At 36.8% G+C, this 13,206-nt stretch overlaps 1 protein-coding gene across 2 annotated transcripts; it reads right to left on the minus strand.

Annotated features, from left to right (window-relative positions):
• Positions 1-2,015: 2,015 nt before the first annotated feature.
• On the minus strand, positions 2,016-9,016 carry LOC126826711 (alpha-1A adrenergic receptor). Of its 2 annotated transcripts, none has more exons than XM_050555739.2 (2): positions 8,837-9,016; positions 2,016-4,797 (listed from the first exon to the last, which is right to left on the minus strand). In XM_050555739.2, the coding sequence occupies exon 2, from the start codon at positions 4,778-4,780 to the stop codon at positions 3,563-3,565; it is 1,218 nt and encodes a 405-aa protein (XP_050411696.1). In that variant the 5' UTR covers positions 4,781-4,797; positions 8,837-9,016; the 3' UTR covers positions 2,016-3,562. The 2 variants fall into 2 exon arrangements, with proteins under 2 accessions (XP_050411696.1, XP_050411697.1); XM_050555740.2 differs by lacking the exon at positions 8,837-9,016 and adding an exon at positions 5,943-6,471.
• Between the last annotated feature and the right edge of the window lie 4,190 nt (positions 9,017-13,206).

Below are 13,206 nucleotides of genomic sequence, written 5' to 3' on the forward strand. Positions count from 1 at the left end.
TAAAAGAGGGTGTTGAGCAAAATTCATCAGAGCTGACCCAAATATTCCGAGCAGCTATCATCTATACTTTATTGAGAACGAGGAACATAGAAGCCTTGGAAGTAGTTTAATAGTAAAGTTGTAGAAATGAGCTAACCTGTGGTTTTATTTACGATCACAAAGGAAACACAACAAGGAAGTCCGATATTGCTACAATAGATCTTTCGCGCATATACAACTATCGAATAAAATGTTCACCTTACTATCAAAAACCCATCGACACTTAAATGTGCTGAATACCATCTGCCTTCTTCATTAACCCGGTTGGTGCAGATAAAAATGGACGCATTCATTTACTACCATCTGTGAACATATAATATGTTCATTGTGTGCTGCCATATCGGATCCATTCAAAATTATATTATTCAACGTCTTCATTAGTCCAAACGCTTAAAAGTAGGACAATAAACACCATTTCATTCCATACTATTCAGTAGAAGCAATATTTTAGGAATAGAGGCCTTCTGTGCGGTTGTTTTGGAATATACAACCAAATCTGCTTATTGTGTTATACTTTTCCATTCTGTTCAAGATGGTTTTCGGTAAGTGATAGCGCTTCAAGTTTGATTTGTAATTAATAACGCTGTGAAATGACCAATTTAATTGCTTCGGAAGCTGAATAATGATCAAATAAGGTCTCGTTGGCAATAAAAACGACGGGAAGTGTTAGAACTAGTGAGTATTGTGAGTATACTATAATATATAGTCAAGCAGTAGTAAGAAATTTTATTTTAATCCCTTCAAGTGTCTTTGAGTATTTCTTTCTCTATTTGTTCTAAGGGAATAGTGTCCCCTTCTTTCTGTTACGGGTTTTGTTTGTAGAATTATCACGGGAAGAACTGGAATGCTTCTTTGAATGATCCAAAAATTATGGGTTTTATAATTGTGCAATAATAATAATATGTTTTTTCAGTTCACAAACATTATAATTATAATGTGAACGTCCACTCGACATAAACTAGGTCATTTCGGAACTACCATGTGATTCAATTTTTATTTCAATAATTCGCTTGCGCGTCGGGGTCTTTAGCAGTGAGAGGAAACCGGAGGACCCGGAGAAAACCCACGAGGTTGGATAGGCGACCCTACTCCTTGTCCCTTGTCACGTACAACCGGGGAATAAAAACCACGCCAGTTGACTCAATGACAGACCTTACGATACAACGCACACGCGCTAACCCTCCGGTCCAGTTGTAGCTCGAGCATCAAATAACATTACGTTCGGACAAGGTAGGGTATAAAATATGGGCTGTTTCCTAAATTGAGTGCACATCTCCCCAAGATTTTCAACATTTTTTAACATTATCATAGAGCCTTTAATATCTTGAATATTGGTTCCATGCAACTTCTGTTGGAAGCAGGGCAAGTGTACAATGAAATGATTAAAATGTGAGAGGAGAATAGCCCTGGGACGTTATCATCAGCTGATGAAGAGTCCTTCTGCAACGTCTTGAGAATCATCTCACCCATGTTCGACGAACTTCTTGACCGCATCACCTTCCTGGAACCAGGAATGGAGCTTGCCATCACACTATGTCATCTGGCAACAGTCGATTCCTTTGTCGCCATGCAATGTGAATTCCTGGTAACAACAAACACAATGTGCTTGTTGGTGAACGAAGTCTGTGGTGCCTTGGTAATAGAACTCAAGAATAAAGTCACCATCTGCCCCGTTGACAGAGACACTTGGATTGAAGCTGTTAGGGAGTTTATGATGCGCTGGAATGTCCCACGTGCCTGTGGTGCCTCTAATGGGAAACATATAGCCATCAGAAAGCATCCCAAAACTGGAACCATGCACCACAGCTACGTCGGCTTATGCTCAGTAGTGTTAATGGCCTCACAAACTCATGTAGATAAGTGTCGTTGGTTGTGGAAGCCATTCTGATGCCCATATCTACAAATCAGAATTAAAGATTTGCTTAGAAGATGACTCCATTGAAGCCCTTCCAGATTAAATTATAGAAATAAATAAACACACCAATAATATATTCAAATATGAGAGGTTTTATAATTGCATGCAGATACACTAAAAGGTAATTAAGTATAAATTATGCGTTTTTAAATTAAGCAAAAACGGCTAAATAACCATGGTTTCAATTTCCAACAAATGAATAAGTAACACGACCCTACAAATTTAATACTAGTAAAAATATATGATACACAATAAGAAAAACTAGTACGTCAATTCAGGTTTAAGTGCGTTCACTCGTTTTAAGTACGTTGCCCCTCCGTCTAATTGCAGGACGGGGAACATTTTCAACATCAGACTCAAATTTCTGGGGCATCCGAGCCCGTCCACAAAGTTCGTAAACAGACCGTAAACAATTGCTACCACGTTCATTCCGTTCATGCACATCTTGCGTCTGTTTGGTAACATTTTCCAGAACGTAGTCAGAACTAGTTTGGTGTCATGGGAGCGTTGAACGGGAAGAACGCGATGAACGGGGAAGAACGCGATGAACGGGAAGAACGCGATGGATTTGTACAGCCCTCAAGCCAGGAGAGGATTGCACACACAATAGGAATGCATTCGAACGCACTAAGAACGAGACAGAGACCAGTTGAACTGTCTCTGAACTGGGTGATTGGGTTACAAACTAGTTAGAGGGATAGAGAGAAATGGGGTTTAACGTCCAATCGAAACTAACTAGATCATTTCGGGACTAACATATGGTTCAATTTTATTTCAACAATTCGCTTGTATGTAGGGGTCTTTAGAAGTGGGAAGAAACCGGCGGACCCGGAGAAAACCCACGAGTCGGACAGGCGACCCTACTCCTTGTCACGTACAACCGGGGAATCGAAACCACGCTAGCTGACTCAATGACAGACCTTATGATACAGCGCGCACGTGCTAACCATTCGGCCATCCAACCCCACCAAACTAGTTAGACCTAGATAAAACCAATTACGGACTTATTGGGAACATGGTATAACTAGTTACGAACTGGTTTAAACTTACTATGGACGGGCTTGGACTGCTTGGAAATGGCAAATTTACTCGATCTGAACTTGATATGAACTGACTGTGGAGGGGGTGCAGACGAGATATCGAAGATTGTTTATGGACCACCTAGGATCGTAGTTTAGACATTATTTTCAAATTTCTCCCTGACCACAACCCGTTTTACGATTTTCTAGGACGGGGTAGGGCGTTTTTAAAAACTTATTTGGTGTGATGGGGGCTTTAAAGACAGGTATTGAATATCACAATATTAATGGTTGGTTTGGTTGATGATAATGATGGGAAAAGCGGTTATGATAAATATGATAATAAAAACAGCAAATAACAAACGAAATATTCAACAAAACAAAAAATTGAAATAAATATTAAAACTGGAAATTGCTGCGTTAGAGATCCTCTTAAAATATAGTATCACCAAGGGTTTCTACTCGGTCAGCTATCCTTGGTAAGGACCCCTCCCCGATTGTACATTCATTTTTAGGTCAAATATGTCACTGTCTCATTAAAACTATTTCCATCCTTACTAAGGTTATCTAAATTCCAGATGATTGACAATCATAATCTCGTAGATTCTAAAATTTCTGATGACACTGTAGGATATGATAGTGCGGAAATAGGGTTCTTAGTCGAATGATTTATTTGGAGTGATTTAAATTTCCTTCTACAGATGAATTGGTTTAGTTTATTCTGCCACGTTCTTCGAAAACGCGTTCCACTGCACGTGAATATGATGAAATTAACACACTTATTTGAATAGAGCATATAAAATGTTGCCGAGAACACAAAGCCATTGATCGATTGTTGATTAGGATTACAAGTTAACTCCACCATTTTATCAGCTATGGCAATATGCACAGAGAATGGAAAAGTAAGCAAAAGTTGCACACACGAACTGCAAAGGAGCATCACAGCTATTTGACGTAATTGAGCACTTCGGGGAGATATTCGTATGTTTTTACTTCCTTTTCGGTATTTTTTACTTCCTGTTGGATATTCTTTTATCGTTGAATTTCGACCATTCACTATTGATTTATTCCTTGATGATTTCTTTACACTAAATATAATAACAATATTACTCACGAAAATCACCACAAAACAACAACCAATAAACGTAATATGAATCCAGGGCCAGATATCTTCATAGAAATAGCGATAGCTGCTAGTTAGTTTCAGAACTGGCACTTCGCACAATCGTTCATCTCTCCCTAATGGTACAATATCCGACACGAACCAGAAGTGAACATCTTTAGCAACTACAACCAAAACCAGTAAAGCAATTTCTATCTTGAGTCGTCTTGGTGTTCGTTTGGTGTGACATTTCAGAGGATAGAGGATGGCATAACTTCTATCTGCAGTCATTGCCGCTACAAGTATTATAGCAAAATCACAATTTCCCCAGCCGTAAGAATCGAAAAAACGACACATAATGTGGGAGTATTGTGTACGTACAATTGTTTCGGGAAAATTCACATGTAACCAATGAGCTGTCAAAGAAATGCACAGACTCATGGCATCATTAACAGCTAATGTGATCATAAAATATGAAGTTGATATTGTTTTAAATGTTGGACTATTCATAACGAATATAATACACACATTAAATAAAACACCAACAGTTATTAAAATCGGTGGTATGTACAGATTTATCACTAGTGTGACGCCATGCCAGTGACTAAAATCGCTATTGTTCATCGTTTCACTCGCTGCACAATTTACATTCGTGCTTTCCGACAATAACTTTCTACCATTCAAAACCGTTCCATTAAATTCCATTTCTTTTTCATGCCCCTCTAAAAAATATATATATGATAAAAATATGAAATTACATTTGTAACACAAATGCTGTATAGCGTTAGTATTGTATTTTATCTACACCACGACGTGAACCTGAGGAAGTAAAAAAAAGGGCAACCGAGTCGTCTGGGTTGTTCATAAAAATCTACGAGGGTTGGCTGAAAAGTTCTAAGCCTGAAAAGGATAGATCAATTGGGTTAAATGTTGAAACAGACTTTTGCCACCAACAATTACAATCATCGAATGAATCACGGACATAAGAACTACAGCTGTAGTGTTATTGTCTTCGTAGCAGACCATCTTGTGACCCTACCCATTGAAATTATCAGAACCGGATAAAACTGGCTATAGGGCCGTCATCAAGTAGCTGCATCTGAAAGGCCTAACCGACATGGTCCTTCCTTTTCCACAGTAAAGAAGTGGGCTGTGGGATTTACGTGTGGCAGAGAGAGCCTTCACGGTGGCCTGCCCCCTGGAAGGCCATCAACAACAACCATTCAAGAAAACATTATCCGCGTACATGGCATGGTGATGGCTGATATCAACGACTGACCACTCGACATATTACCAGTGTTGTGGGCATCTCTCATGAGAGGGTTGAGCACATTATCGCTAATGAGTTTCTGCAAGATTGGTGCCAAAGCTCTTAAATGTGGATCAGAAACGTGTCAAGATTCCTGACGTCCCGTGACAATCAGCGCCGTTTTGAAGCAGGTACTATCATTTTGGCCAGATTTGACCCTGTCAGACCTGTTTCCAAAAATGAAAAAGGAACTAGCCGGTGGTCATTTTCCTAGTAATGAACGACTTTCTTTTAGGGTGGCTGAAGAAAATCTCTTCCTGGTCGACACCTCGAAGGGGGCTATGTAGACAAATAAATGGAAACCATTGACTTTGTACAGGTCTTTCACAGATAGGCTTAGAACTTTTCAGCCAGCCCTCGTTTATATGTGTTTGGAAAGACAATGCAACGCCCCTTGGGGCTTTTGTATAAACACTTTGTATTAACATTCTGCTTGGGTGAGCTGCAGTTCCTATACACCCTCTATTAAAGTCATTAATATCTTACAATGTTTAAAGAAAGTAGCTTTATTGTGTTTATTCAGTTAAGACATAATATTTCAGAATAATTTGTACTTACTGTTTTCAGAAATTAATAAGACTTTTCTTAGTATCAATATATTTTGTTACGTTAGGGACTTTTGATGACAAGACTTATACAATACTCTTTGCTCCTGGTAGGCCATAAACCGATAATAAACTATCTTATATACTAAACATAACAAAAATGTATTTCTTATTATCGGTAACAAGACATCATTGTATACCAACAAAAACATTTCTCGTGTCATCAAGACCTGGCTATAGTCAAAATTAGACACAATGGATATTGTCAAAACAGGTAAAAGAAGGCGGATATAAATTTCCACTGAACGGGAATCATCGCTGAATGAATAACCGTGCACGCTTAACCAACCCGCCCACAACAACTGATTGATAAAACTTGCATTTGCACAGATGACCGGTTATTTAAAATGTCCGTCTTCGATAAGAAATCCATGTGCACGTAAAAGACCCCTTGACCTTTGGACTTCGATGGAAAATATGCGAAAACACCGCTGTCAGCACAAAATTTCTTTCATCACTGCTTGAGCTGTATTCTTCTTCATCAACCCGGTTGGTGCAGACAATTACTGAGAGTGATACAAGTAGATTTTAAATTTGTTAACCAAAAAAAAAATAAATAAATAAATAACACAAAAAAACAGCAAAAAAAACCCCAAAACAAATGTCTAATCATTGACAGTTTTAAGAATCGGAGTATTCTTTGTAAAAAAAGTAACATCCCTTATTATGAGATAAACCAATTTGTACGGATAAATTATGTTACAAAACTCTCTGGTCCTCATTTGAGAGATATTTAATCCTTGTCAACTACAATATTGTAAATACTGACTCACTAAAAGTAATAGCAGTCCAAAAATTGTTTACTTTTTACAAAGATATCATGCAATGAAAATGTGTCAATATTTAGTCATCCAATGATGGTTATTGCTGAAATCTTTTGATGAGCATCTTTTTTCCATTAGAATCCAAGCCGAGGCATTATCTCCCGTTTATATTTTTTGGTTTTGATTTGTTAAATGGTAAATAAGGAATTCGAGTACATTTTAAAGTTGATTAGCACCACAGAGTAGAAATGCAAAAGAGGATCAACGACTTAATTTGTATAATTCTGTTAATTCGCAGAAAAGTTTCCATAAAAACTGTTGCAATGAGATTTCTGTTAATATTATATGAACTACAGTGGCGGATTAAGCTCCACCAAGGCCTGAGGCGGCAGTTGCTGGAGGGCCTATTTAGTTTTTAAAGTTAGAGCCAAGGTAGTTGCTAACATTAAAAACGTAATGTAACTTTATATCTCCAAACAATAGGGCCTATTTAAAATGGCGTGGGCCTAATTAATTTCGGGTCATTGCCTATGTTGATTCCCGTTGGGCCTAAACCCACCCCTAACATTCATTGTCTATGCGTTTTTAATCGTATCAGACAAGTCTAAAAAAATTTTTTTTACAAAATCTTTGGGCCTGAGGCTGCAGCCTCATCAGCCTCACTGATAATCCGCTACTGATGAACTATAGTGACAGAAATATCGATTGCGCTAGATAACTGTAATACTACTACTGTCTCAGTAATTGTAGAACTACAGTGTTTTCGTTCCACATGAAAGAACTACTTACTTATGCCATGGTTATTACCAATATACCGGAAACCAAATCTGGTAAAATGAAATCGATTGTACAACTAAATATTCTAAAGTATAAAAAGGTTCTCTTCTCTCTTGAAATCGGCCATATTATATGAGTACGTATCAGCAGTAATGCATGGTAAAATTAGCACCTGGTAAAAACCGGTCACACTAATCACCGACAAGATTTACAACATTCCCTTGAAAGAATAATAATAGATATTTAATTTTAAAGATGTTTCATTGAACATGTGGAACTTCGGTGGTTCGTAAACATTTTATTTTCAATTTGGCATGTGACGTACATACATCCACACCGGGGATTTTCAAATCAGATGTATGTAAAATTATAAAATACATTCTAATTGTCAGTGTTCGAGTCGTGTTGGTTATTTTTAATGAAGTTAACGAACTCTTGAATAAAATACTAACAATACGTAGGTCACTGCCTATACTTTCGTGGTGAGTTGAGGCGTACGGTTTCCTTAGTAGGCTCATGTATCATTTTTGCTCAAAAATACCTACAAATACTCAAAATAACCGCAGTAAAATCTCGCAAAATAACGATAAGTAGCGCCTAGCTGAGTGAATTTTCTGGAACTGCAGTTCGAGTTTGAGAACTAGACACCCTGAATCAAAATTAGAATTGTGTGATCTTCTGCAACTGTGAACCCAGATTGGGGATTGCATAACACCACTCAATGTTCAGTAAGAGTCCAGATTTCGGACTCTTTATTTTGCGGGAAGGAATAATTTTCATATTTATCCTATTAATTATATCCACTAAAACTTTATTTTTTTCATCATTTGGCCACTGCCTGAAAAATTTGATGATCGCCCGTACCCTTATGGTCTAAGATTATTTTAAATTTGATGGTGTTCAATATTGCATTTATTTTCTTGGTAAAAGTGGTAATGCTTCTTTAAAGATTATGGATATTTTTTAGTAGTAAGCTAGATACAGGCTACATACTTTAGTTACCAATATATTTACCCTTAATATACAAGTTTTGTAATTCGAGATCACCCGTTTAACTGGCTAGTTCAGTTTCTAATGATAACATTACCATGTACTGTGGTTGGTCAGGGAAATATTTAAAAGGTGATTGTTTTAACCATATCAAGTTTATATCGTCTGCAGAATATGTCGAATTTTCAATTCATCACAACTTTTTTCTTTACGGAATTGAATCACTCTTCACCTTTAATATTGTAGAAATCCCCCAAATGATGACCAGGCACTTTAAAATAACATATTCCCTTTTATTAGAAAAATGTTCACTTACTTTTATACACAAAATATTGTACTGTTTTATGCACCAGAACAAACACTCGTCAGTGACTGGATTTCACACAGAAAGTACATTGCTCGATCATTATCGTACGTAACCATCCCTTATGGGAGTCTTTTAGATCGTAAATCATAAAATTTAATAGCATAACATCTCACATACACACCATGACACCGCGCGTTTTAAAATATTGACTGACCTACCCTTCTGGTTTAAAACATTATCCATTCAAAGTTATCAGAGCGATAAAAATGGCGAAATCTTACCTCATAATAGTTTGTTCCATTGTACAATATACCGGAACTGTATAATAAAACAGTCGGGTTTCGAACAATTACAAGGCAACATCTTTTTTCACAACAGTATATAATTACTGTATGTATAAAATCTTTAATTCATATTATTAAATCCTTAAAGAGACACTATTAAGTTTGCCAAGACATTGAAAAGTTTTCATCTTGTATTTATAATATCAAACTAGTGTGTGTGAGTGGGTGTGTGTGTGTGTGTGTGGCAGGGGGGTGGGGTCTTTATCTCAAACTGAAATCTTAGGCGGCTTGGAAATTAACCATGTACCGATCAGCACATCACGTCATCACCCCGTATAGCAGATATACCATTAGGCCTTATATCTGCATTGGGTTTACATGCTCACCTCCAAGTGGAATTAGGAACCTAATGATATTTCGAATCGCGAATTAAAATATCAGAGATAAATAATACCCCTGCCATCAATAACTTGTAGTCATGTATATAGCTTTTTTTTCTTTTCTTCTTTTTTTTTTTTTTTTTTTTTTTTTGATTTTACATTGTAATTTGCCGGTATTCTTCGGTTAGTAATAAAGGTAAATACTGTCGACAAAGCAATGATCGAGACATTCATCGAAACATCAGCCGGCCAAACTATTTGATCTTAACCACTATAAAATCTTATTTATTCATAATACACTTAACCTACCTTGTAAGACGTGTAATATTGTCCCCGAAATAACGGTAAAACGCTAATATTGTCATATAACAATCCCATTATGTTACATATTTTATTCTCATTAGTTCTATACAATCTCAGAAAACAGCTCCAATTCATATAAAGGCATTATATATATCCACGCATGTAAAGGGACATCAGTCTACTGAAGTCTGGGATTATCAGTGTTATGTATTAGATTGTTTATCTGTGTTTTATTTACACAATAAACAAGAAAACTGATATCGTCACTATAATATCAAACCAGGTAACAAAAACCAAATCTTATCGACAGACAAATTTACTTCTACCACGCGGAAATTCGATAAAGATAAGTGGGTTCTTTAACTCAGTATGGGGTTTTAGATTCACTACCGTGTCGCGGTTTAGCTCTGTTCCTTATTTTCTTGGTGCCATTTTTGAAAAATAACGAAAGACTTGTAGCATAGTATATGGCATACAGTAAACCTAGGTAGGCCTAATATTGATAAGTTAAAAAGATAAAATTCCAAATTAAAGGTCTATACTAATAATATACATGTACAATGTGGAAACGGACAGTCAAGTAGGCTAATTTGCTGATCGACGACTATCGTCAAAGTGCAATTACCCCTTTAAAACTAAGATATTCTAAATAGCCCAAGTATGTGCTATGAACGCGGCTATGTGGTGGTTGGGATTCTATTTCGAGCGCAATGTGGTGACAATGACACATTGACATGAAATGAGGTTTAAAGTCACACTATGCTATGGGGAAAATTTTGCGAAGGGACCTCGGTTTTATCGCCCTGCACCAGAAAACCACGATGAAAAGTCTCGGCCAACACCGGAATCGCACCCGGAACAACCAGGTTAGTGAGCCAGCACCGTACACGTGGGGCCACCATGGCTCACTATGGCATACATGATGACATACATATTAACAAACAAATCTTAATCAATATTAAACAGCTGATAGTATTTACCTTTCCAGATTAACTTATTTGGCTCGTCCTTTTTACATGTTATAAAACAAACAATTCGTGTTTACATTTGATAATATAGATCTCTTAGATATGATATTAAACGCATAAATTACGGACATTTATATTACAGTAAATAGTAAATGTCTTTACGCAATGGTAGTATTCGCGGGGTTGTTGTTTTCAACAGAGACAATAATATTGTTTGATACAAAAAGATTACGGCACCAAATCCAATCTTTCCTTCCTATAAATCATCATTTACGACTTTTCTTGATAACAAAAATAAAAGGTTACCCAATTGCTATAAGCAAAATCAACACAGTGTAAGAGACCTTTGCTGTACGTGTATATGGTCATGTAAGACATGTAAGACTGCCAAAATCAAATGCTCCGCTGTTGTGTCTCTTGTCGTGATTAGATTTAATGGTAAATCTGAATGTATTGAATGAAAATTAAAAGGTCGAGATTCTCGAAATATAGTTAAGTCGGTCGTCAACTGGGAAGTTTCCCGTCGACATTTGCTCTCGGCGGTATATCTTCTCAGTAACGTTTCAAATTATGTGATATTGCGGAAGTTATTACATGCGTTGATACCTAAATAATTAAACTGTTGTCTCTCAAGTATTAATGGTACTGACATAAACTTTGAAAAATATGTCCGATATTCTGTGCCACACTCGAGATTTAAGGCATTAAACCTATTAAAACAAGCACCAAGCATGGGTTTACTCCTAAATGCGGTAATATTTCAGAAATGTCAGACAGTGCCTGATTTACCTATAGATTTAGCATGTTGAAGCCCAGCTGACCTCCAGCCAAAATGTAAAGTTTTTTTGACTATTGTAAGCCTTTCTCAGACGCATGCCTATGTTTTAGGAGTTTCGTATAATTAACTTATATTACCTCGTTATCGTTAAAATTTTATTAACCAGTTAACGAGATTTTTAATTTGCTCTCACTCTGTAACATAGCTTTTGTTCTACTGTTGAATTCCTAGATTAACAAAATAATATCAAGAATAATATAACTTTATTGCTAAAATATATCATTATTTAGGAAAAAAAAAGAAATGTTACAATAATCTATATTGTTCCTAAATCATTATAGTTGACGTTCTTGCAATAATAGACTACCACTAAAATAGGCCGCCGAGAGAAAATATCGACAGAAAACTTCCTAGTCAACGACCAAGTTAATGCTACTTATATAATATATCGAAAATCTCGACTTTTTAGATTATATAGAAAGAAACCTGCCTATAAAGGGCGTGATGGCACAGGTTGTGCATAGGCTGAATCGGTGATGACGCTAAAACAGTGACGCAGCCTAATATCGACGCAACATGTAGCTCAGGTGACAAGCATATCATCACCTGCACGTGATTTTTAACCTGCAGTTGCAGTATCCACAAAAGGCTACGCGAATGAGGCAGTGTATGCGCCACTTCTAACAACTATAATTTCTATGGCGTTAGTATTTGCGTCACCTTTGCAGTAACACGGATTTCGGCCAAAATTTGAACATTTTCAAAAAACGACACAGCTTTTGCAACAAGCATGTGGTATCTTTGTACGTGATCCTACAACCGAAACCCGTTTTGCGCTGTGGTTATCACGCAACGCACAATATTTCATAAATGCCTATTAGGGGGCGCAAGGGGCTACGCAAAATAGTGACGCACTTGTGTGAGCCCACGGCGTTACAACAATCATGCGATAACATCTTTGTAGTTTGAGCTAATCACAGTCATGGATTTTGTTTTTGTTTCTAGGGAATCTGGGGCACTGGGACATATGGGGATCTGGGGCGGGGGGGGGGGAGGCATTTCCCCCGGGTGCGAGTTACCTTACATTAAATCTAGCTGGAGTAGAATTGAAATCAATTTCGAAGTTTCACTATAATCTACAATAAGACACCAGAGACACGGGATTTAAAAAGATTTATGGCCAACGCAGTGCATAGAAAATGACAAATTTGTTACCACCAAATCTTTCACAATCTTGATTCAAGAGTATTATCTTGCCGCAGACTGTATAAAATTATCCTCAACCCCCAATGCCATAATTCAACATAAACAATATATGCCCCTTCTCATTCTAATTCTACTTTTGGAATGTGAACGCCTTGCGCTTTTTTGTAATTTTGATGTCTATGTAAATATGCTACTTTTTAATAGTACCAAAAGGCGAGTGATTTTCACTTGGCATTACATACAATCACTCTAATAAAACTTCGAAGAGAATGAATGACTTATAAAATCTTCATTTTAATAGTTTGGGGCAATAGACTCCTTGGTTGAAACACGAGAAAGTGTTTTAAATAAGTATATATAATCAACAAATAACATATTATACAGTTTTACATATATTGTACAGAAATGTAATAAAATGTGTAATACCATAATCTGCCATACCATTTACTATAAAACCATT

Source organism: Patella vulgata, chromosome 7 (assembly GCF_932274485.2).
Source record: "Patella vulgata chromosome 7, xgPatVulg1.2, whole genome shotgun sequence".
Classification (NCBI taxonomy): domain Eukaryota; kingdom Metazoa; phylum Mollusca; class Gastropoda; family Patellidae; genus Patella; species Patella vulgata.

What these genes read in the sequence shown, in the direction of transcription:
- LOC126826711 (XM_050555739.2), bottom strand. Translation starts at nt 4,780, where the DNA reads ATGGAATTTAATGGAACGGTTTTGAATGGTAGAAAGTTATTGTCGGAA.